The sequence below is a fragment of the Copadichromis virginalis genome, linkage group LG13, assembly GCF_057382275.1.
Source record: "Copadichromis virginalis isolate Kocher_CV1m ecotype Utaka linkage group LG13, C_Virginalis_male_GT1.1, whole genome shotgun sequence".
Lineage (NCBI taxonomy): Eukaryota > Metazoa > Chordata > Actinopteri > Cichliformes > Cichlidae > Copadichromis > Copadichromis virginalis.
Window position 1 is genome coordinate 7951835 of NC_140630.1, and position 26832 is coordinate 7978666.

A 26832-nucleotide genomic window follows, 5' to 3' on the forward strand; every position below is an offset into this window, starting at 1 on the left:
CTACAATAATACAGTGGTATGGTAGAATGATGGCTTGATTTCTCTTGTGTTTCATTTACTGATTGATGTTTTCTCTTCTGCCCAGGTTGTCCTGCTGAAGAAAATAGCCAGGAGTGCTTGAACCCCTTCAAAGCTTTCCAGGGCTGCATGCGTCTACTGACTGTGGACAACCGGCCAGTGGACCTGATCAAGGTGCAGCAGAGGCTGATCGGAAACTACAGTCACCTGCAAATCGATATGTGCGGCATTATTGACAGGTAAGACCTAAAGGGGCCGTTTGCGACACTGATTTATGTAAATGCCATGTATTGGGTATTGCTTATGTCTGTCTCTCCATTTGTCCAGGAAAAGAAACGCATTATTCTATGTAATGCATTTGTTGTATTAACGAGGATTGTCAGAAAAGAGGATTCACTGGCATTAAAATGTTTGATTTTGTTGTCACGCTTGCTTTGTAAACCTCCTTAATCTCCCTCTGAAGCCTTTTTGTGAAATGGGGTCGCATGTGGATTATTAGGCAACAGTGAATATGATACAAACGCAATATGGCGTCAATGTTTCCCGAAATGTGTTCTGGTTAAGAAAACGTCATAATTTTTCATGTAGCTTGTCTCTGTTTCAACTGGTATGAGGAAAATAAACCTGGAGGCGTTCACACACACACACTCCGAAGCAATTAGTGTTCAGCAGCGTGCTGATTAAACTTTTCTTCAAGTTTCCTGATTGCTGCCTCTTCATTCGTGCTCTTCCAGTGGTTATCTGTGTGGCTGTGCTCTGCATCTGGTGCTGTGCTTTGTATTGACAGTAGAGATGGACCGATCCGATATTACGTATCGGTATCGGTCCGATACTGACCTAAATTACTAGATCGGATATCGGAGAAAAATAAAAAATGTAATCCGATCCATTAAATATCACGAAAGCACCTCACAAAACTTGCAACATGCCGTAACTCACCTCAGAACGTTAGCACGTCGGAGCAGTATGCATCACGTGATAGAGCGGCTGTGGCATGCGGGACCTGTCGGTGGTCTGGATAGCATTTGGAGCTTCGCTAGCAACCTGGCATTTCATCTCCGACAAAGTTATCCCGAGAGAAGTAAAGCAAGTGTGTAAGTCCATCTCTGAATGTTTGTAAAGCATTCCTGCGTTAAGCTTAACAAACGACTGCCTCTCCTGCTGCTACTTCAATCATGAAACTGCTTAACGATCAGCTGATCGGCTTTTCTGTCGCGAGTCCGTGTCTCTAGTTTGCTTTTGGCCCATTTTGCACCAGAAAGAGGAAACCAGCGGCTGAACAACAGCAGCACGTTTAAGCTTGATCAGCTGTTGTTAGAATTTATTTAATATTACTTTCTACTCGAGGATCTTTTCTACGTAGCTGACGGCTGGTAACTGTGCAGGGGCGGATCTAGCAAAGTTTAGCCAGGGGGGCTGATAGGGCATTAACAGGGAAAAGGGGGCACAAAGACATACTTTTCTTTCTTATTCTCATTTAAAATGTCTAGCTTTTAATAAATAATTATCTGACACCCAAAGTTTTAATTTGATGTAAAATGAATAGAAGTCAATTACTGTATATAGTAACTATTAAGTCTAATATATATATATATATATATATATATATATATATATATATACCCATACCCTAGTAAGCTATAGTACTTTTTCCTTTGGGAAGGTACCATCTGTGCAGTCTGCAATTTTGTTGAAGAAAGATGTTGAATCTATTTAATATTTCTTGAAAAATAATTGATTTCTGTGCATTTTTTTTTTTTCACACTGCATCAAATTAAGGTTGATTACGTCGATTAAGCATCATGAGGTGGAGCGTGAGGGGTGGTTCCCTATTTTTTATTTATTTATTTTTGTTGTTGCTGGGAGTTGGAACCCTATTAGTTAGGTTGCTTAATATTTATGCTAAGTACTCTTTAAAATACCAGAATAGGGAGGATGGTGTAGGTTTAAGTTTATTAGATTGATCAGTATTGCTGAACTATGAAATTTTTTTTTTTGCATACAGGTATAACAGAATAGCTTTAGTGTAGTTGTTGTTTTAAACTTGAGTATGAACTTATACAAAATGCAGCAAGATATTTAAAAAACAGTTTTGTTGATTAAAAAACACTATATCGGATTCATATCGGTATCGGCAGATATCCAAATTTATGATATCGGTATCGGTATCGGACATAAAAAAGTGGTATCGTGCCATCTCTAATTGACAGTATAACATTTTATAAGGACACCAGCACCATGTATGCATACATGCTGGGGACTAAAATGCTGTAGCTGAAAAATCCTTTTTTACCGTCTGACAGAATCGATATTTCTGGGATTTCCATATCATAAAATAGTCGAGCAACTGCAGCCACTAACATGTCTATTTTCTCTTTCCATACTGCAGAAAATGTCAAGTTAAGCTCCTCTGTGTGAGTTTAATGTTGTGCTGTGTGTGAGCAATAACACATTGCTCTCAGAACATGACATTAGACCTTTTTCCAAATCATTAGAGCCCACTGGTGAATGGCACACATATTACCCACAGAGCAGCTTTTGTTTCAATAAAATGTCAACTTGAAAAATTGATTTACATTTCTCCAACCCCTCACCTCCAACCCACAGCACACTTTGTTGAAATAAGTGGTGCTTGATTGATCATATGTATACCAAATGTATCAGTGGACTCTCAGGCTTGATTGAAAAATGTATAAAAAAAGAATGATAAATGCAAATATTTAAAGTGGTGGAGGAAATACGGAGTGCTACACCTGGCTTCATGTCAACTTACTTTAAGTAGAAAAGAAGCAAAGAAATTGGGTGTTAAAAAAACAAACTTTACCATCTGACAGAGCTGCTGAGTAAGTCTTTTTCTAACAGCAAATTTCCCCCTGACTAAAAGATTAAAAATAGATGCTGCTCTCCCTCCCCTTCTTTTTCACTCTCCGCAGTCACAATTTGCTGACCTCATTTCCCCTTCCAAATATATTTACGTACTCATTCACTGCTCTGTTCATCCAACCTTCGTTCCCTTTGTTGCTCATTCCTCTCCTTCAACACACCCCAAACTTTATTTCCCCTTTCCTTTCTCTCCATGTTCTTTTTTTCCTCTCACTGTTTCTGATGTTCTGCTTCTTTTCCTCCAGTCATCCGCTTTGCTGCTTTCCGTGTTTTACACAGGAAGACTGAGGAGGAAAAAGTTAACAGCAGCACAGTTTTCTCAGACTTGTTCTATGGTGTGTAATTTTGACACGAATTGCTGTGAAAATTCAGGTACTTTTGTCCAGTGATGTATTATTCTCACACATACAACTGTGTACTGTAAATCTGCAAGTTTCCTTTCAATCTTATAATTCTATATTTTCCACTTAGGTCAGGCTTGACTCTCATGCTTGAAGCTGTCAATGCCTCATCCAAGTAAAATCACAATGCATTAGGTGCAATTACTTTATTTAACACACACTCACATTAAAAGGCATGAAATATTTTAGCAACTTGAGGTGGTATTTGCTCAGCATACTGATGGTTCTGTTTGCATCCATAAATAGGTTTTGTAATGGCTGTGCTGAATTTAAACATCACTTCTTGTGGATGATTAATCTGGTTTTGCAGTATTTAATATGTGAGGTCCATACAGCACAAGCAGGGCCTGTAGTGATTTATCCTGTATGAGGGTGTCTTACTCGCCCTCTGGCCTTAAGTGCCACCCTCCTGTGCAGCTGATTTTACTCAGCAATTAGGCCACAGTATTAAAGACCGGGGGGGGGGGGGGGGCGCTCCAGCCCTGAGAGCCTTTGTAGCTTTTGCTTGTGAGCTGTGTTTGGCACCACTTCATCCCACTGAGTGGGATGAAGTGGTGCTTGAGTCATTTTGTCTTATTGACTTACTGTTTTGTTTGGCAACAAACTTACAGTTTTATTGTCTTCTTGTCATGGTCCTGAGTCCGACGACTCAGTGCTCTGTGTTTCTTTATAATATTCTGTGTTCGTGTTTATTCTGTTATGTCTTGTCTGTTATGTTCAGTGTCTTGTCTGGTTCTGTGTCTGTTAGTTTCCTGTTTTATTCTGAAGGTCCTGGGCCCTGTGCTTCGTACGTCGCTTACTACATCCAAGATCAAATGAAACATCCAAGATCAAATCATCGCGCTAACCGTGAGCTCGGTAATCCGGTTCCCCGAACACACCTGCTGTTGACGATTAGTACAGCTGGATGAAGTAATGTGCGATCACTGGGTGCCGTAAAAGGGGATACGCATCGATAGCAGAAACAGTGATCGGCAACCCGCTGATTGGTTGGCGAAAATGGCGAAGGAGCGCGCTCGGTATTTTTCGGCAGCAGAGCAAGAACTCTTGAGTGAGGGATTTCAGGAGTTTCAGAGTTTAATTAAAACGCAAGGGAACACTGCAAAGGCTGCAAAAGCAAGGAGAGAAGGCTGGCAGAAAGTTGCTGACAAATCAAACTCGTAAGTAATCCAATAATAACAATAATAATGGAGTGGATTTATATAGCGCTTTTCAAGGCACCCAAAGCGCTTTACAATGCCACTATTCATTCACTCTCACATTCACACACTGGTGGAGGCAGCTACGGTTGTAGCCACAGCTGCCCTGGGGCAGACTGACAGAAGCCAGGCTGCCATATTGCGCCATCGGCCCCTCTGGCCAACACCAGTAGGCGGTAGGGTAGATTTATCATATCACACCATATTATCCAATATTATATTACATTATATTATATTATAATATGTTATATTATATCCCCTTTCACATTAGAGCCACAACAGGACCCACTAGAACATGGGAACAAGTAAAAGTGAAATATAAGAATATTCTACAGAATGGTAATATTTATCACTTATATTGCTTGTCGTCTCTTGGAAAGAGACCCTGGAATAATCTGTTTGTTCATAACAGCAACCAAGAAAAGGGCAGAGCAAAAAAAAAGACAGGTGGTGGTCCTGCACCCCCTCGTCAACAAGTTGGTTAAGTGAATAATACCCTCACGGGAAAATCGATATCTCTCTATGAGCACACTGTCGCGCTGAGCTAAAGGATCCTGTCTGTCCCGCAATATACGCTGAATTCTGAGGACTCTCCTTATCAATCTTGCACCTTCCGCAATGGGTTGCTCGCGTAAACGGACAGGACATGGCTGCGACAGACTTCCCAAATCCACCTTCGCTTTTATAGCCGTGGTCTCCCATCTTGATTACACGAAGTAATCTGCAATTACTACTCTGAAATATGAATTACATCTGTAATAATCACATACATGTAATAGAATGTTAATAGTACATTTCCCTTTTTTAGGGAATGACCTGTATGTATCTGTGTGAAATCAATAAAAGGATCAAGTGCTGCATTATCTTTAGTTACATTGATGTTATTTATTTATGGTGAAACAGTGGTGGAATATCGCTGTTGCTTTCGTATGAATGACGCGGACATACCTGCGTGGCCACGATCTAATCCTGTTTACATAAAGTAAACCTGCTCCCCAGCAGGTTTACGCTTACGGCTCTGTTGCTATGACAGCAAGTCCCGGATGGGCTTCGGGGAACCGAACGATCCAGGATCACGCGAAATCGTCAACAATCTAATCCAGCTAACTCACTTAGCGCGGTACGAAGCACAGGCCCCTTGTCTTATGTGAGTGTGTTCACTTTACGTTTCCCCTGCCTCGTCAGTTGTGATTTCACCCAGGTGTGCTTCCCTCCTGTGTGTATTTAAGCCCTGTGTGTTCTCCTGCCTGTTGCTGGTTCGTCTGTGTTATTTGGTGTTTTCTTGTCTGTGAATCTCCTTCCGTCATCCTGTGAATTCTCCCTGCAAGTCGCTTTCTCTCGTGTTCAGGTTTGTTGTTTAGGTTTTGGTTTTCCCAGTGTAGTTTATGTCTAAGTTTGGTTTTTCGCCACACTCTCCTTTTGTTTGTTATCACTCGGGTTCTGTGTCAATAAAGCCCTCTCACTTCACTGTATATCCGCATCTTGGGTCCTTTGTTAAATTCACACGGCTTTCCCCGGCAGCCCGTGACACTTCTCTATTTTGATGGAACTTTTTTTAGTTTAAATACCCCCCTGGACTTTTTAAGGAAACATAACAGTGGTTAAGAACAAGGTTTAGCCAGCAGTGGGCTTTCATAGACTCTTAATGAATAATGATTTGCGTCCAGTGTGGGTATTTTTAAAAAGGTAATATTTATGTAAAGAAAATTGTCGCAGAAGCTGAGATATTGGCATAGGCGTGTTATGTGTGTCATACACACACCTGCACATACAAATAGCAAACCCAACCTTCTAATTTAGTGGTCTATTTCTGTACAACTGGCACCAGTCTGCTTTGCTGTCTAATGTTTCAACCCCTCCACCTGTCACTGGGGTTTGTAAGATATTTGTTGTTTTAGATTTTTATATAAGTTGGGTTTGTGTTTCTATGTGTGTATAGTTTTGTTTTTTTCCACTGCCTTTATTGACCATCTTTTTATGCGAGGAGAGGAGATCATTCCATCCCAGATGTCAAAATGAGGCGCCATCCAACCATTTATTAAAAATATCAACTTAATAGGCAAAGTGGCACACATCATGTAAATATTAATAATAAATTTGCTTTCCATTTGCATGACCTGCTGGTATGTTTTGAATTTTTAACAACAGGCTGTCAAACTCACAGCTGGTGCAGCTGCTGTAATAAAATCTGCTTCTTGTCCAGATGTTCCCCTGCATGAAGAGCGTAGAACTATATGAGCTCTCTAAATCAAGTTTATGTGCTAATTGATCAAAGTGTGTTTAAAGTTCACTATAGTTCAGTTGTCTTTACTAATGCCTTGGAAATGATGATGAATTAATTTTCACTTTGACTCAGCTGTGGTAAGTGACCAAAGTGAATTTAACTTTGGTCACAAAACTCCAAACCAAGGAGGGGTAATTGAGTTGGACTACTTTCCAGCAGAAAGCCTATATGTTATCTTTAAAGTTCCAACTTTTGTAATGGCATTATTTTTATGTTGTGGTAAAAAGTTTAAAATAACAGAGTAGCGGTAAGATACTCATTTTGTAGTCCATCTTATGAACAGATATTAACATTCTTAATTCAAGCCCATTAGACTTTGTGTAATGTACACATTACTGGAGATAAATTTCAGGAGTGGGTCCACCCCTCCTAACCTTTCGGTTCTCACCTATGTATGTTCCCCCAGTTCACCAAGCTGTTCATTCTTGTTTACTGGCCCCACCTTCCCTCTCCTTTTCAATTCTTTAACTTCTTCACTTCTATTTAGTACATGGGGATCTGCCAGGCCCGGGAGCCATCACCAGTCCCCTTTGAGGCCTTCCCCAAACCGCAGCTCAATTCATGTCCAAGCCATTCACCTTTACCTACTGAAGCACTGTCAAACCTAAAATGAGGACGTGGGCCCAGCTAGTGAAGTTTATTATAAATAGATTTATGAAATCCTTCATCCAGCCATCCATTCGCTTCTGCTTATCCTTTTCAGGGTCGCGGGGGGTGCTGGAGCTTATTCCAGCTGTTATAGGGTGAGAGGTGGGGTACACCCTATACAGGTCGCCTGTCTGTCGCAGGGCTAACACACAGGAACAGACAACCATTCACACTCACATTCACTACCGCATTCACACCTATGGGCAATTTAGATTTGTCAATTAACCTATCCCCACAAACTGCATGTCTTTGGACTGTGGGAGGAAGCCGGAGTACCCATCTTTTGTCTTCAGTTGCCTTTATTGTCTTTGAGACTAAGCAAACAAGTTTTAATAAGACCCCAGAACTGATGCATTCTCTCCCTTTCTCCACCAAACTGGGCATCGAGAGCTACTTGCACTGTTCTCTCATGACGATGGGGTATTTTAAAGCAATTGCCTCACTGAATAACTGATGCATTAAGCTGAAGACCAATAACACAGAATGATGTGTGTCATAAAGCAGTTCATTAAGTAGTTCCCCTGCAACAATGTTACATAGATATGGAGACGTGTGCTTTCTTTCCTGTCTGTCTCTCAGATGTTCCCCCAGCCACTGTGAACATGGAGGCAGCTGCAGTCAGTCATGGAGCACCTTCCACTGTAACTGCTCTGGGACCGGGTACAGTGGAGCCACTTGTCACAGCTGTAAGGCCATGATGTTTTTTTGAGTGGTGTCGTTCAAAGGTCACAGATCTGTATTTCAACTCATGTTTGGGAGTTTCCGTTAACCAGCGGTCCCCAACCTCCGGGCCTCGGACCGGTACCGGTCCATGAGTCGTTTGGTACCAGGCCGCTAGAGTTGAGGCTCAGGTGTGAAATGTATGGCTTTCAGGGTTTTTATCAGTTTTCAGCGTTGTCATTGTTTTTATCGTTAACTCGGTTTTCCTGGGTCTTTTCACGTGTGTTATGAATAAATCTTCTTTTTTTCGGTACCGGTACTAGTTTTATTTTGTTGTATTTATCCACGACACCTTAAATATTGTCGGGCATAAACTGGTCCGTGGCGCAAAAAAGGTTGGGGACCGCTGAATTAGACAGCCTGCTGCTTTAACTTTCCCTTCAGACATTTTTGTGGCAGAAGGTCAAGCAGAGATCTAACTTCTTTCCAGCAGTCATGATTGTAAGCACTCATGGAATAACTCTTAGCACAAAAACAGAGTGATTTAGAGGTCACACAAGAAATAATGAAAGAAGTGATACACAACTCTATTGGAAAATACATCCTTTATAAGCACTTTAGTTTAAACCATGAGGCAGTTTCTAAGACGAGCATGTAACATGTGCTTCTTTTTAGCAAATTAATGAATTTCCTTTGCAAAAGCGTTGCTATTTTTTTTTCTTCCTTTCAGGGCTTTGTAAAGTGCTCATTTTTGACCATCTAACAAAACTGAAAATCACTGGATATTTTACAGGACAAGCATGGCTATGCAGTCTTTGTTCAGCAGTGGCAACAGCAGCCTCTGTAAACCATAAGTGGTAATTACAAGATTCTAGTGCATTAAATTAAATGGTAAATGGACTGGTGCTTGTATAGAGCTTTATGTAGCACTCTTGTAACTGGGCACTCAAATTGCTCTTTACACCCATTCACTATATTCACCCATTCACAGTGTGCTTTATTCCATGCTTTCAAGTGGTTTCAAGCAAGCACAAGAGCACAAGATATGATATCCACATCTATTCATCTGCTGCTGAATAATTTTTGTTAATCAAGGTGCACCAACCTGTGGACATAGATTTGGGTTTAGAGAATATATCTTCAGCTTTTATTGAGGTTTCCATTTTTTTTTCATTAATTTGACCAGTATAAACAGTACAATCATAATTCATATTAATATAATAATTACAATTATTAGGCAATAATTCATTTTTTGTTGCTTTGCACTAATATAAGAGTTAAAAAAAAAAAGACCAGCAAAATTAAATCAGATATATTAGCATAAACTTTATTCAATAAACCTTGAAGATATATAGCCAGATACACTTGCAACCATTAGGTGCAACTTTTTTGTACCTGGTTGGACTTGAAAAAATGTTCTCTAGTCTGATGATTCTCAATCTTCTATTGTCCAGTCTTGGTGAACTGTGAATTGTAGTCTCAGTTTCCTGTTCTTCCTCAGTGGCACCCAGTGTGGTCTTCTGCTGCTGTAGCCCATCTGCGTCAAGATGTGACATGCACCTCTGAATGCCTTAGCTCTACTGGTAACTTCCTATCAGCTCAAAGCAGCCTGGCCTTTCTTCTCTGACCTCTGGAATCACCAAGTCACTTTCACCCAACTACTACTCGCTGGATATTTTCTCATTTTCAGACCATTCTCTCTAAACCCTAGAGAAGGTTGTGTGGGAAAATCATCAGTTTCTGAAATACTCAGATCAGCCCTCTATCGCCAACAATCACGTCATGTTCAAAGTCAGTCACATTTATTCTCAGTTATAATGTTTTCCATAAATTAAAAAATACTAGTGCATTAAATTAAATAGTAAGTGGGCTAGTGATCTATATAGTATATAGTTAACTTTATGAGATTGTTTTGACCATGTCTACATGCTCACATGCATTGAGTTGGAACCATATGATGAAGTAATTTAACATATTCATTAAGCAGCAGTTGCACAGGTGCACCTATTAAAGTGATGAGTGTATTAAATGGTAACAATAATATCACTAAAATGTAGCTAAACAGATAATCCAGTGGAGAAAAGTTGGTCCCTCTGCATCTACATTGTAAAAAAAATCTTAAGTTACTTGCAATATGTTGAACAAGACCAGATGCTGAAAAACGAAATGAGCAACCACTGTGCAGTTGCATAGACAGAAAAACAAACTTAAATGTCTGCAGTGATGATGACGAGGATGTCTCTCTCTCCTCAGCAATATACGAGCAGTCCTGCGAGGCTTACAAACACAAAGGCAACATTTCGGGGTATTATTACATTGATGTGGACAGCAGCGGACCCATCAAGCCACAGCTGTTATACTGCAACATGACAGGTAGCTGATACACACATCAAAACACACACGCGTCAACATGCCTGGCGCACAATCTCTTCCCCTCTCTCTTTCATCCTGCCTTATTCTTCCTCTTTCAGTCCTGCATACATACAAATACAGATACAGGTGAAAATTAAATACACGCTTTCCCTTATTCTTCTTTCATTGCACCAGAGGACAACACATGGATGGTGATCCACCACAACAACACAGACCTAACGAGAGTCCAGCCATCACCAGAAGTGAATACACATGTAGTGCATTTTGAATATGCATCTGATGAGGAGCAACTAGCAGCAATCATAAGCCTATCAGAGCACTGCGAACAGGAAATTGCTTATCATTGCAGGAAGTCACGTCTACTCACCTCACCAGGTAAAGACCTTGGATGATCTTTAACGCCAAATTTATGTATTGTTGTGATGCAGTTTAAACAGGCAGTTGAAGTTATTTTGGACCAAGCATGGGTACTTCAAGACAATAGTTAAGACTCTTGCATAGTGTGTATTGTGTATCACATTGCATCATAACAGGTTTCTGTTTTTAATAATAATTAATTGTTTTTTATAATGTGAGATATGATCAACAGAATGTCTGTTTTACCTTTGGCAGCCAGCAGTAATAAAAAAGTAGGACCTTTTGACTCAAGGCAGTACAGGTCACTGTGGTTAGCACTGTTGCTGCACCGCAAGAAGGTCCTGAGTTCAATTCCACCATCAGGCCAGGGTGTACCCTGCCTCTCGCCCTATGACAGCTGCAATAGGCTCCAGCCTGACCCTAAAAAAGGATAAGTGGAAGCGAATGATTGGATGGACCTTTTGATTGAATTTACTACCATATAGTTGTGGTTGTGGTATAAAATCATTCAGTATAGCCATGTCTTTTTCTTTTTGTTTCTTTTTTTATTGATTACAATAGTCTACAAAAATGTGTCCCATTATAGAAACATAGCTACCATCTGGGGATCGGTCACTTGATATAAGTGATATGTCTGTGTGTTTCAGAGGGCTCTCCCCTCAGCTGGTGGGTAGGAGGCCCAGATGTGGGACAAATGCACACTCACTGGGGCGGAGCTCCACCAGGGAGCCAGCAATGTGCCTGCAGTCTGCAAAATAACTGTGTGGACTCCAGATATCACTGCAACTGTGATGCTGACAGCAATGAATGGTACTGTATATCATAATACTCATATCAAAACAATTATAGTGTGACGTGTTCCGCTATAAAAATAGCTCATATCCTCACTGCATTTATAAGTCACCAAATTTGCTGCCAGTGCAGCAGATTTTTGTAGGTGTGGCAGCTGCAAGAGCATAAATCAACAACATGTATTATCCTTTACAGTGAATCACATTTTATGCTAAAGATAGATATGTCTTTCCCTCCTCTAGTTTGGAGTTTGTTTTTAATAAAAAAAATTCTGCTCCTTATTTTTTAGGACTAATGACTCAGGCCTGTTGACCCATAAGGAGACACTCCCGGTTAGATCTCTGGTGCTGGGTGATATCCAGAGACCTGGCTCCGAAAGCACCTACAAGGTGGGACCTCTCCGTTGTCATGGAGACAGTAAGTCGAAATCAGAGTGCCAATGTCAGTTTGTCACTTTGTACATGTTTTTAAAATGATGCAGGTGTGTCATGTCAGAGTTGTAAACTCATTCCTGTACCTTGCTTCATGTTTAAAATGCTTTCATGCATTTTGCAGAAAATGTTTGGAATGCTGCATTTTTTGACAAGGAGACATCATACCTCCACTTTCCTACATTACATGGAGAGCTGAGTGCCGACATCTCCTTCCTGTTTAAAACCACTTCATCATCTGGTGTCTTCCTGGAAAACCTGGGCATCAAAGACTTCATTCGAATTGAACTCAACTGTGAGTAAAACTTCTCTCTCTGGTGAGATGTCTAATCTAGACTTCACTTAGATGTGAGTACAAACTGAGCAGGAAGAAGAGTCCTCCGAGTTAAAGTTTCATGTGGTTTTAACTCAGCCAAGGTGATGGTGTCCATCAACCCTTCAAAAGAAATACTTTACAGCAGCACTGCCATTTATTTCTCCTCTTCTGGGAAATCACAGAATTGTTGTTTTTGATGTTGTTGTTGCAGCCAGCTGCAGTGCTTTTATAACCACCAGAGCGTGTAGCTCTCTATCACTCTACTTAAAACACTGAACTACCATGTAAAAGAAACATTTGACCCACCTGCAGTCATTTATATCTGCTGGTGGAAGTCCCCACAGACATCCCTGCAGAGCAGACATTATGACCAGGGGTGCATATAAATGGTCTGTAGGTGTGCATGTGCTGTCAAAATAAAAAACGCGCACCAGATAAGAAGTTGCAACGCACGTTTGCGTACATAAGATTTTCTGGAGGGATTTTCACGGCATATTTTGCACCACATCTCTGTTCATTATTTGTTTGAAGGCAGCTCACCTCCAGTAACCACTTTTCCGAGAATACACACTTCTTTCGCGGTTCGGACTCCTTCTGAAATTTCTTTGGAGGTGGAGGAACACCAAAGTAATTGCTTAAAGGAGCTTCTTCGACTTTTTTAAAATTTCTAAACAAATGTCTGTCTTTCTCCAGAAAATCTTATGTACGTAAACGGGTGTTGCAACTTCTTATCTGGTGCGCGTTTTTTATTTTGACAGTGTATGCGCACCTGCGGACCACTTATGTGTACCCCTGAATATGACAACAGACTAGTCTAGCATAGTATTAAAAAAGAGATGCTGGCATGGTCTGTGTGTCAGTTTATGTGAACTTGCACTGAGAGCATATGATGTGCCGCTATAGATCAGGAGGCAGTGCAGCCTGTCCAGTAATCAGAAAGAGTGGGGTTTGATCACGGGTCTCATGCTCAAAGTATCCCCAGGCAAACTACTGAATGCCCAGCATATCGATTGTGTGTGTAGTGTTATTGATAAAGTATGCAGAATAAAGTGGTGTATGCAATGTATGCTTGAATTGCCTTGTACAGCAAAAAGTGCTTCGAGTAGTAAGACTACAAAGGAGCTGTATAAATGCAAGTCTATATACTTACAAGTCTATTTACTATTGTAGTTCAGCTTGACTGAATTGCTCCAGTTCAAACACTGATGTGTGTGCTGTTGTTGCTTTCCTCTTTGTTCCTCTCTTGATGAGGTGCTTCACTTCATGTGATTGCAAAAGAAATCGAATCTACCGCTGTAGCTGGTTTTACCTTAAAAAGAAGTCCATGTAACTATATATGCTTAAGGCTAGCAATCAGATCTGACACTCGATTCAGTACTTTCACAGTATTTTGCCGTAAGGCTACAACTGTTGCACTGTAAGCAAGACAGTATCTGCAGTGTGGAGGTACTGTTACTTCCTTTCCTTTTTTATATTCTCTTATATTATTTGTTTCATTTTCTTTTCCAGACTAAGCAGCTAGCTCAACATGCAACATATTTCAGTTAGAATAATTAGAGCTTGAGTAATAAAAATGATGAAGGCAACAAAGCAATAAAGGAGAGCCGGTCCTGCTGAAGATAGAAAACAGGAAGAGGGAGAGCTAGCCTTGAACTTAGATGTGGATTGCTGCTCTCTGAACATCCAGAAAAGGGATTAGAGACTAACGGACTGATAGCAGGTGGATGAGGAGGTTATTTGGCCAGGGGAATGATGACAGAATTAAGAACAAACTGAGTTTGGTAGCATGGGAACTCAGAAGTGAGGAAAAGAAGAGAAAAGAATAAGGATCTTTTCAAATATCCTTTTTCCTACTTTCCTACCTGCCTGACGTTCCTTAAAAGCAAACCCTGAAAAGAATTTTAAAATGGCAAACATTTACAGCATATATATTTTTGACATAATTTCTCCTCCTGTGAACACCATGAATTCCTTGTACAAGACTGATTCTTTTACTACTTAAGTGATATATTTCTTCATATTACTTAGGTAGTAAAAGAACTTCCCCAGGATGAGGCTTGTCCTGAGTTCCTAAAGGCTCTGGATGTTATAGGGCTGTCTTGGTTGACGCAGCTCTTCAATGCTGCATCGAGATCAGGGGTGGTACCTCTGGTTTGGCAGACCAGGATGGTGAAGACCGAAGGGTGTGTTCCAACTATATGGGAATCACAGGTTCAACCTCCCCAGGAAAGTCTGTGCCAGGGTGCTGGAAAAGAGAGTCCATCTGTTTATCGAACATCAGATTCAGGAGTTGTCGTCCAAGGTTGCAGAACACTGGACCAGCTCTTTACCCTCTCAGGGAAATTTGAGGGTGCATGGGATGTACTTCTGGAGTATGGGGTGTCTGCCCCATTCTTTGCAAGAGCTTGGTCCACATAGCTAGCAATAAGTCAGACTCATTCTGGTAGGTGTGGACTACACCAGGGCTGCCCTGGGTGCTGGCCCACCTTGGTGTTTCCCCAGAGAAGCTGGAGGAGGTGGTCAGGGAGAGTGAGGTCTGGGCTTCTCCAATTAGGCTGCTGGCCTTGTGAAGCAGAAGAAGATGGATGGACATTGACTCTACATCAATAACTTTAGCTTGTTTCTGTGAAAACAAACTAGTGCTTTATCTTTGTAGCTGGTTGTCACAACTACAGTACTTCATTTTTATCTTCCAAAGTTGTCAGCAGTTTTATGTGACATGCTTACGAGCTGCTTGGTGTCAGGTTGTGTTTGCATCACTTAGGTGATACATTACTTCAGCCTGAAAGTGTTTTTTCTCATCAGAGTTCCAGTGGTGCTCGTGTGTCAGCTGCCTCTGTTCCTTATCTTTCTTCCACAGATGATGTACTGTAGTTCTAACAGAGAATGAGGACTTCAGAGTGAGCATGCTGACAAGTAAAAGGGGAAAGCAAGAAAGAGTTTAGCAAGATAAAAGATCCTTTGTGGTTCCACTATAAAACAACACAAAGTTGCTGGTGTTCAAAACAAAGGAACATGCTCTACTGGTAATAATTCCTGGCATGCAAACAACTTGATGTGATCAGATTTGGCTATGAAAATGTTGCTCTGTGTCCTTTCTTTCTATTTTCTGGGGGAAAATAAATAAATATGACAGACAGATGACAAATTAAAGGACATTGTAGTGAGTGGATGCAGTGGCTGTGTTTAGCTGTGGATAGTGTTTTACTGGCATGGTTTGTGTCCACCTGTCTCTTCAGTTTAAAAGGTTATTGTAAATCAATACAAAATGGCTTTGAGTTGATCACCTTTAACCTACCTGAGTCAGAGACTCACCAGGCAAGGCAGGAAACTGCAGTGGGCTGCCAAACTTTAAGCTTTAGCAGTGGCAATGCTCAAAATTTGCAGTGACAGTGGGAGAGACCTGACTTGACCTGGCCCCGCCTGACTCAACTCATTCTGCTTACCGACCGAATGCAGTCTTTGAGCCTGAGGGACATACTGTAATAAACAGCATTTGCACAAATCATGGCCCCCAACCAATATTCACAATGTTTTTAGATGGTGTCAAAATAGTTATAACATAACTATGATGAATGCTGGTTGTAGAGGCCTCCTGTGAATTGTTGCCTGGCGCCTCAACCGACTCTAGAATTACCACTGAACAAAGCGGTCTCCTCCAAGGTGGAAGTGCTCCCATCCATATGATGTTAGAAAATGATTTGAATCATATGCTATGGTCTTTGCAGTCATCAGAACTCAAGCCACCTGAAAGTCTATTTGAGTTTCTGCAGAGAATCAATACCAAGATGCAGTGAAGGTCTTCTTTTGGCAAGGTAATAGCTCAATACATTAGTAGGATAATATTTTTTCCTTTACACTTGTTACCCACCATTAATTAGTTAGAGGTTAGACAAACAAAAGCTCACTCAGTTAAATCATGCAAATAATGAGCACATCTTTGTGTGTGAGCTGCCTTGTGTGCAGGGCAACAAGTACCAAACAAGCTGCAGGAAGGTACAGGAGACACAGAAGGTGCTTCTTACATGTTCTAAAATAAGTCTTATTTTTCTTTCCTCTCTGATGCAGCCTCCAATGAGGTCCTCTTCTCCTTTGACGTGGGTAATGGTCCATTGGAGGTTTCGGTGAAAGCTGGATCACCTCTGAATGACAACAGGTGGCATCGTATTCAAGCCGAGCGAAACGTTAAAGAGGCATCGCTTCGCCTCGACGAGCTTCCTGCTGTCACGCAGGAGGCGCCGGCTGATGGGCACATCCACCTGCAGCTGAACAGCCAGTTATTTATAGGTGTGCAATCAATTCAAAGCTGCTTTTTTTGAGGTCCCAACAAAAACAATGCGACATTTGGTTTTTACTCATGTAATTATTATTAGAGATTAGGATTTCTTTCATTTCAGTCCATGCTTGTTGTTGGAGCTGTCAGATTTCTACTTTTATTTCTTAAACTTTTTCAAATAGTCTGTTTTCTGCTCGGTCTTTGTTTCATTGTGTCCCTTATTTTTACACACAAAACTGCTCTGTGCTCATAGGGTACATTTTCATTGACCCCCTGGGAGGTTGGTGGATTTGCATTCTCGTCACAGAATATATAATCTTCCACGACTCCACACTTCCCTCATAGTGCACAAAGAACATATTGCATTGTCTGCTTATTGATCCGCATTGATGCTGACAGGTTTAAACAAGTCCACAGTAAAGCAGTTCTTGTTTCTAAACCTTACTTCGATATAAGCTTAATAGACTTAATAGAAAATCCCCACAAAGTGATAGAAATTCCCTGGGGATGTGTAGAAAAAAGTCACAGTTTTGTGGTCAGTGTCCTTGCAGTAACCTTGGTAGAGTGTTTGAACTCAGTCCATTAGTTAAGGTAGTCATTTCCTGACAGGTCCTGATGAAACTCTTGGCCCTGATACGAACCTCATCAACTCTGCAGCCATGGGAAACTGTTTATCTCATCATAACAGTCTTGAGATTGCCAGTTTGGCAGTCTGAGACAATTATAATGTTGCAGAGCGTGAACTCTGAGGACAGCTGGAGGTTGTGATGCGAAAACTCAGAAAACAATAACTTTTTGAGTTTAAATTCTGACCTGGAAGGAAAAAAAAAATATTTTCCTGTCACTGTCAGCCAACCAGACAGGACAAGCAGACTGTCAGAGCGATTGGCAGGTCGCTAACTTTCTAGATAACAACAATCAGCTTGGTGCTGGGTGAGCAGAGCCACAGCCAGTGAAATGTCAATTTCTGGAATTTTTCACCTGCCAGTTTGGGTTTCATTGTGCTTCATTTTAAAAATTCAGTATGAAACCGATGACAGGCCTTTTTTTCTTGGAGGTGCAGAGTATGTTCTGCCATTAATAATAGAATCAGATCAGTCAGTTTTGCTTAAGAATTTGATAACACAGATTGTTTGTCATTCATGCGTGTCTGTACAGTATGAATGCATAAAAATCATATAGGTAGTGTTTTAGATTAAGATAAATTACATCTAAAAAGATAAAGCACTGCAAATATGTCTCCTAAGTTGCATTGTCCTGCAGCACTTTTATTTCACTGTGAATGATAAATATATAAAAATAAACTGGTTAAAATAGAGTTACATTCAGTTACATTCATAACTTTGTTAGTTCCAATTATCAAAATGTTGCATCTCTTTTTCACCTATTCATCAGGTAAATCCTAGACAACCTAAGACCAGGTGGCTAAAAATGTTCCCACAGACTGCCACAGTTAGAAAAGGTGTTTTCTTTTTTAAATTAGCAATAGATACATCAGCTTTCAAGAAGGGAGCCTTTCTGCATGTGCAAGAACCATATTTGCTAGATTAGTTTTATGGCAACTGTTTCTCAAATGCGAGGATTTGTGATTTATGCCACTGTGTTTAAATATATTTTGGGTCTTGGACAAACCTGCAATTTTTAACTTGTTCTCAAGGCAACTGTTAAATGTTTAAACATCACTGGGATTATATTATTTCATGTTGGTGGTTTGCACAGAAACATAAGTAGAATAAAATAGACAACAGAGAAAATTCATTACAGTGTATGCTTTTTTTTTCTGTGTGTCTCCTGTGTGTTCAGGAGGCACAGCTTCAAGGCAGAAGGGCTTTCGAGGTTGCATCCGCTCTCTGCAGTTGAATGGCGTCACTCTGGACCTGGAGGAGAGAGCAAAGATCACCCCTGGGGTTCAGGCAGGATGCCCAGGCCATTGTAGCAGCTACGGTTCGCTGTGCCAAAATCAGGGTCGCTGTGTGGAGAGACCCACCAGCTTCTCCTGCGACTGCAGCTCATCCGCTTACACTGGACCTTTTTGCAACAAAGGTACAGAGACTTGGTCTTCAAGCTCAAAGATGCACAATGTCAAATTGAAAATTACATTAAAAATCACTTAAAAGCTTAAATTTGGGGTTTAATAATATGTAGCCTTGGGTCACTTTAGCAGTAGTGCAGTTCTTGTTCTTCCTCTATCAAAAGTCACATAATCCAAATTAACACAGGAACCTGAAGAATGAGTGTATCTTTTGAAATTTTTAAAAACCCAGTCAGCATCTCTTGAGCAACTGTAGTTGCTGACCTCCAACACAGCCACCTTCATATGCGCTACAGTGCAGCACTTGGATGGCCTATAAATAAAACACATATACAGTAATGTCATATATAAGTGAGGTCACACCCAGCTGTGCTGGGGCACACTGCATACTCTACTGTATATACACAAGGATTAGCTGAGAGGTTTGGTTTGTACATGTAGATGTACGACGACCAGTGTTGGAGACCAAAGTACAACCAAAAGTATTGCTATGATGTGCATCAGACGTGTGCTGTTTTTGCCTTTGAAATAGTAGTTTTAAAGATAAAGATTAAGAGATGCATCATAGACAAGTTGCACTTATCGACACTACTGTAATTGATTGTGACATGTTGGCCTTTCTGTTTATATTTATGAATTAGACAGGAATTATTTGCTAACCTTTAGCAATCCGTTTGAGAGTGATTGCAATCAGTCAAAGCTGGACAGCAATAGGAGACAAGTTGCTTCCCAATCAAAAGGCAATCAAAAGTGGTAACCCAGAGGCAGTGTCACATGCCCAACTTCAGATTAACTATTTGCAACTACTTGTAATCAGTTGGTGAATGTGTACAAACTCAATTAAAACTTATTTATAAAACACAAACAAGGTCAAAAAGTGCCTAAAATCAAGAGAAAATATAAATAAATAAAACAAATGAATGAACAACACTGTTAGAACATAAAAGATACAAGCTTACCAGCTACCTTTTCTATCACCTTAAAGCTACCAGTTTTTCCTGTCTTTAGCAGGTTGCTGTCCTATTTTCGGTTTAGTGTGACTGAGACATAGTGTACTATCACTTGTGTCTTCATTCTGAAAGGCAAAACTAAGTTTTAAAATCTACTCAAATCCTTTTTAAACTATGATGAAAAAGGATCAGTACCGCTGCTGACCAACACTGCTGCATGCAGGTGTATTTGATGTGGCATCTGCCGTCAAATCTAAGCCAAAATGCTTCGCATTCATTTTGGCTTGGTCCCGGCACTGAGAGTGCAAAAGCTTGCAACCTTAATGGCAGGAGTAAAGCCAGCCCAGGCAGGAGGAAAAGATAAGAGCCAAAGAGGAGACGTATTGATGTGGTGAGAGAGGAAGATCAGTTATGTTGACTTCTTAAAGAAGCCAAAAGAAGAGGAGGATTTTAAAATGGAAACCAGAAGCTTTGTGAAGATTTTCAACTGAACTTTTCTGACAAATGTTTCATTTTCCGAAAACTGTCAGTAAAGAAGCCCCTGCTGGGCATCCTGATGGAGGGATTCTGTCATAACACTAGTGCGCACCCATACTTCTTTTTATTTAAGTTATCAGAGAAATATTGAGTCATTACATCGGCATAGTAACACAGCTTATCTATATTCAGTTATTAACAATCCCAGCTGCGTTGCTTGTTATAACTCTGCATTTTTATCTACAGTGGAAATCATAACTCTGACATCCGACTCTGTTATAATTAGAGAGCCAGATTTGTTGTTTTTTTTTCCACCTGTCAGCTGGTTTCCTGTGGCTGCCTTTTCACCAGCTCACTAATTAGGTGTTGTCAATGAAACAGAGGCACAGCACATTTAAATATATGAATCATTGATATTGTCTCTTGTGAGATTAGTTGTCAGTATAAAGACATATTATTTATAGCCATGTAAATCATACTATACAGTATCTGCAGAATGATGTGGTTCAGTGAAATGACACGACTGGGATAAAATGTTTCCGGGGCTTATTTATCAGGTATAATGTGTATGAAATGGTAAAGAAATGCTTGATGTGAGGAAGAAGAACTCCTAGCTAAAATCTAAAAGCTCAAGTAAAATCTTTCACAGCTTGTAAATTAATCATCTACATATTAAAATATAATGCCCGCCACAACTACTGCATAACTGCTGTAACTTCTATGTTTGTAATTCAATTTATCGACTTACTCCCTACAGAGGTTTCAGCCAGCTTCAAGTCAGAAACATCAGTCACCTATGCCTTCAAGGAGCAGATGGTGAACGAGCTGAACAGGAGCAGCAGCAGCAGCAGCTCCTTCCCCTCCTCCATCTACTCTGACATAACCCTAAAAGCAGAAAATGTGTCCCTGAGCTTCAGGACCAGCCAGAGTCCTGCTCTGCTCCTGTACGTCAGCTCCTACCACAGAGAGTACTTTGCTGTGCTGCTCAGCAAGCCAGGTGAGCACTGAGATCCTCTCTGTATTTTTAATAAGGAAAGTGTTCTTGCATCAAATACTTTGACTTGGCCTTTATAAAATAACCATGACCTTTTGTTGCTTATATTTATAAGTTGTAACAGTGGTGTTGTAGCATAAGGCAAAAATTGTAGCATCAGTTTCCTGTTTTTAGCTCGCAGGAGTGGCACCCAGTATGGTCGTCTGCTGCTGTAGCCCATATGATTCAGGGTTTGAGTTGTTATTTGCGTTACTGTTGCCTTACTATCAGCTCGATCAGTCTGTCTATTCTCCTCTGACATCAACCAGATGTGTTCAGTATTTACTCTTTTTTTAGACCGTCTCTGTAAATCCTAGAGATGATTGTATGGGGAAAATCCCAGTAAATCACCTGCTTCTAAACCAGTAAGCTTCAGAACCAGCCCGGACAGTCTCATTCAAAGTCAATGAAATCTCTTTCCTTCCCTGTTTTAATGCTCAGTTTCATCAAAATGTAGACATGGTCATGGTCAATGGGCCTCCATGTTGCTACCATTTGATTGGCTGATTGCGTATTTGCCTTAGTGAGCAGTTGAACAGGTGTAACTAAAAAAAAAAAGTGAGGAGTGTTACAAAAAATGAAACGTTTTTTCAGTCTTATCAAAATAACAGATTTAAATGGATTTCTAAAGCTATTTATTGGTGTTTCTGTAATAGGCATGTAATAGTGAATGACATCAAAATCAAGAATTCAGGCTATGAAGGCCTCATCCATAATTTCAGCTCGTCTCCGTTTGTCATCCTTCTTTTTTTTAATACAACGAGTCTTCCTGCCCTCACTCACCTTCTTTTTCCTATCATCAAGTTCCCCTCTTCTCTATTCCTGTTCACTTCTGTGTTTAATCAACTCACTGTGAGTTCAGCCAAAGAAAGAGACAAGAGGGGCCCATCTGAGTCGGAAAGGACAAAGAAGGCTGACAGACCTATTGAAAGTGGGATACCACCTAAATTAGCTGTAAATAGACTGCGAATCGGCTGCTTTAATAACCCAGGAGGAAGCTGATGACCAGGAGGTCACACAGTTTCCATGGTGATCAGGTAGTCAACATGACAATAAACTGAAGCACCCCATTAAAACTCTTGGACAAGCCTTTTCTGGTGAAAAGACTCTGTGCCAAGACTGCGAGCAGCTTGGTTGATGTGTCGCTGCTGCTGCTGTGCTGTTACTGCACCTGTGTAACATTTTTATTTTTGCTGTAGTTTTAAACAGGAAGATTATATTTCATCGCATGTCTAAATAAAGGATACGTCTGCTGAAATTCAGCACTTTTGTGATCGTCAATAAAAAAGATGATCAAGCCAATGATTAACCAATCTACCACCATGTTTTGGTGGGGCACTTGGGCTCAGAAGGCAAAGTTGGTCCCTGTCTCCTCTTGACTGCATGTTGAAATGTTCTAGAAAAAAGTAAGATACAAAGGTCTGTAAAATGGCATTTTAGTGTGAAAGTGCTTTAAATGGTCAGTAAGGCTAAAAAGTACTGCATGAACACCAGTCTATGCACCATTACAATTGACACCAATCAATATTTTCAGGTCTTGTTCTCTGCTGTCGTAAAGAGAGGAGAGTGTGAAGTCGTACACCAGATTGATTAAACTATTCCTGGATCTGTTCTTTGACAGAAAATGTCATCAGCTTCATCCTTTTGGCAGTTTTAGCCCACACCACACACATTGAGATGATTCTGGGACCGTAAACATGGTTTGCACTGTATTTGAATTTTAGTGGAAAAGTCAGCTCGTGAAATTTATCTTACTAATATTCAGTGTTTTGTTATGAAGCTAATGTTGTCTTGTAGGCTAACAGCTGTGAGTGAACACAGGTTTTGAAAATCCTGATGCTGAAGAATTTAGAGCTTAAAGCATTGCATTCAGGGAGCTACAATAGTGAAAATTATACTGAATACAGCTTGAATGTGGTAGTATCATTACATAATTTACCATAATTATACTTTTTTCTTGTTTTAAAAAGGTTAGAAGGAAGGGGCTTGTCTTCGGTAGCTGACTGAAATTCCTTTTATAAGCCGTGTTTCCACTTTTACGCTTATAATTCGTGAAACCAGTTGTTAAATCAGTGAGGCTCCACCTTCACTTTCAACCATTTAATATCAGACTGCTGAAATGACAGAATTAATACCTCTTATTTCATCTTGTTTATCTAATAACTCCACCGCTGAGCACATGTGGTTAATAAGTACATAAGAGGTAACAGGTGCACTGAAATTTGGGATTCATTCGTGGGATATTTTAGCTACCTGAAAGCGGTAAAAGTGAAAGAGTGATTTGACTGTCTGTAAACAGACTTATTCTAGTTTAGACCCATCTAGTAAAAGCATGGAAATGCCTTTTCCCACACTTGAACTGTTATTTCTACAGGAAAATGTGTTTTAGACAGCATTTTATAGGCTTTTTTTAGGGAGTCTCTACATCCATTCGTGGATGATGATAAGAGCGGAAATTAGCCTCGGGCACATACAGATAATATATTTCTAATAGACTGAACAAAAACAATGTGCATGCAAATTTCTCTTTTTTTCCACACAGTTTTAGTTGTGAATCTCTAGAGTTTTATACTTCTGGCACCTGGTGTTGTTAGTGATGGCTGAACCTTTCATCTTCAGTATTTGCTAACTTTTTACCACCTACTAGCTTAAAGCTTGCTGACAAACTCTCTCTGTGGAGTAATTTCAGTCTGTCAGCTCAGCAATCACCTCCCCTGACTTGTTAATCGTGGTCATGTGAACACACTTTATAACTGCCTTTGGCTCACTGCTGTTTCTTCACCTTTAATAAGCACGGTTCAGAAGCCAAACGGGTGTTAAAAGTATTAAATTGTTTAAAAAAAATTATTAGCAGAGCTGAAAATATGAATAATGCATGATTTGAAAGTTGGAACAGGTTTCTTTCTCACCCCCATTTTTTTTCTGCTGCTCTCACTTTGTCTCTCCTGTCATTGTTCTCATAAGCAAATTATTATTAAAGATATGCTGATATGAATAGGAGTAAACTAAAAATAATGTGTTTAAATTCGCAGTGGATGACGGAACATTTGCTTTTGAGAAAAGCCTGATCAGCAACACATAAATTTGCCATTTACACCTCAAGTTATTAGACACTGCAATTGAGACTTTTCTAGGGAAGAAGTGCAATTTTCATTAACACATAAGTGGAGGAAAGGAAATGTGAGTTTCCAGAAAGATGGCTCGAATAACTTTCAAAGCAAAAAAGCAACAGAGGATCATATAAACAATCCTACAATGAAAGCACACTATTATATAAATGAAGTTACTGATAACATTCACAGTAAAGTTGAAAAGGTAAACTGTGCATATTGACAGTGGTGTGTGAGTTTGAAAACAGAAAATGTAAATCTTGGCTGTTTTTGTTTCATATTAACCTCCTAAGACTGGAACTCTTTCATGGCATGCATTTTTAATTTCTCTTTGCTATTTGGGCTGATTGGGACCTGATGAATGTGAAAACAAAGAATTGCCTGATTTTTATTTTTTACCTGATTTTTGTTTCTGACAAAAATGATCCACATATGAGGACATTCATTTTAAATTTCAAAAGAACAGTGGCAGTATAATGTCCTCGTAAGTGGATATCAGGCCCCTGTGGGGCAAAATTTGTTTTTTTGGGTCTAGACAACCCAAAATGTGATGTCTACATATGTTGACGCCAGGTCCTAGGAGGTTAAGAATTATTTTTTTATTTCTTCTTCACCTTATAAAGTTCAGCATGCTCTTGAAAATGAGCATCACATAGTCTAGAATATGCATGAGATCCACACCAGCCACACAAAAATCAGTTGGTATGAAGGAATTCCAATACTTAATTTGGTATTTTAATATCTAACGCCAGCTTATTAAAAGAAAGGCAGGGACAATGAATCCACACAATGGACAGAGATGGCAAAGAGGAAGGATGCATGGCGGCAATGAAAGCTTTCTTTTTTGAATATAATCGGAGAAGAATATCTCTTATGTAAGGTGATTTTAGACAATATTTTCTTCAACTACAGGAGCTTTTGAAACTTCCCATTTAAACATGTATTCAATGTTATTCAGTCCTGTCTTTTGTGCCACACAGAAATATAGCAGTTTACTGTGCTGTTGCTAACCACAGATAAGCTAGAGGTGAGGTACAGACTGGACAGCAGCAAAGATGCAGAGATACTGAGGAGCAAAGTGAAGAACCTCGCCGACCGACAGCTGCATGTTATTACCATCAGTCGACTGGCAGACGTTGTCTCTATGCAGGTAACACACACGTGCAAACAAAAAGCACTCAACCCGTCTTCTTAGTCAATAATAAACAATAAGTCAGCCTCTGTCAGCGGAAAAAGCAACAGACAGGAGGTTTATGAAATAAAACTTCTCTGAAAATCAGTATTTACCAAAGTACTTACTAACTATTCAAGTGTTGGCGTTTATTTGAAAGCCCGTTTTGAAGGGAAACCTTTTATTTTCTGTCAGATTGACCAGAATCCCAAAGAGGACTTCAACCTGACATCTGGTGTAGAATTCAATGGCATAAGGTCGCTGGTTCTTGGCAGTGTGCACGGTAAGTGAGACAGCAAGGCCTTTCAGGCTGAAGAGCACTCAGACAGAATATTATTTTTTCTGCTATATCAGACAATAAGGCTTTCAAACCTTTCCTCACTGGTTCCCTCACTGGAGGCGGTGTTGTCTAGACTATAGGGTGTATACGACACAAGGTTTGCTTTCAGTTTTACTGCACAAAATGACAAGAACAAAACTCCTTCCAGGCCAGAAACAACTATTCCCTGCTGTTAACATAACACCAGCTTTACTACAACTTTACAACTTCATTAAGTGCTAACCATAGACAGTATACAAAATGAAAGCTGCTGTGACATCACCCACCGGTTCCTGAAAGACTGAGACGAATGTTTCTGCCATTGCAATCTTGGTTGCATTCAGTTTTCTGTTTTTGAGACTTCTAGATCATCTATGTATATTTTCCCCTTCTGAAAAAACTAAATCAATTGCTTAATATTTTTTAAAGGAATTTTTAAAAAAAAGCCAGATGCAGCAAAATACATTGCAAGTTAAATTATTTTTATGCAAATTCATCAGATGGCTTAATAAAACTTCTGTTTTATAAACATTTGAATTTTCTGGCAACTATTTAATCATTCAGGCTTTAAAGGGTTAAAGCTGTGTGTCCCGACTCCAGCCAAGCAGCTAAAGCTTGACTTTCAACAAGTAACAAAATCAGTGACCTCAAATGCACTAAGATTCGTTTCAGGGTCACGTCACAGGCAAAAAGTACAGAGGAGACAATGAGCCAAAGAACAGAAAAGCTTCATATGTGTCTTCATGCTTTCTTGAGTATTTTGGGACTTTTTTGTTTTGTTTTGTTGGATCCTCCAGTAACCTTGTTTTTGTTCCCAGCCATTTGTCAGCATTATTTGTCCTTTTTTTTGTCTTTGTATAAAACATTTGATCATTTGTAACAACTAAATGTACGACATTAGCATCTTTAATAGAAGGTTCATTGATGCCAGTTTTTACCTCATAGAGAAACTGCATCAGTAACCTCATCATTGTCATCTTCTCCTAGTAATTATGAGTGCATTGTAGTGGAGTTAATAGACCTCAGACTATTTGGAAGAGAGAAAACCAGACACTGATTATTTGGTCAATACTCTAAATCAGCCGCTGCACCTACCACTTTG

General features: G+C 40.0%; 1 protein-coding gene across 1 annotated transcript in view; it reads left to right on the top strand.

Moving 5' to 3' along the window:
* LOC146695176 (contactin-associated protein-like 4) overlaps positions 1-26832 on the top strand; it is an 89304-nt gene that overhangs the window by 56190 nt on the left and 6282 nt on the right. The window contains exons 10-21 of the mRNA XM_085477092.1: positions 86-257; positions 8013-8119; positions 10347-10466; positions 10641-10841; positions 11471-11633; positions 11905-12032; positions 12171-12341; positions 16431-16649; positions 18442-18681; positions 20855-21094; positions 25257-25390; positions 25607-25694. Of these exons, the coding sequence (XP_085333218.1) occupies positions 86-257; positions 8013-8119; positions 10347-10466; positions 10641-10841; positions 11471-11633; positions 11905-12032; positions 12171-12341; positions 16431-16649; positions 18442-18681; positions 20855-21094; positions 25257-25390; positions 25607-25694 (1983 nt within the window). The remainder of the gene's footprint in view (positions 1-85; positions 258-8012; positions 8120-10346; positions 10467-10640; positions 10842-11470; positions 11634-11904; positions 12033-12170; positions 12342-16430; positions 16650-18441; positions 18682-20854; positions 21095-25256; positions 25391-25606; positions 25695-26832) is intronic.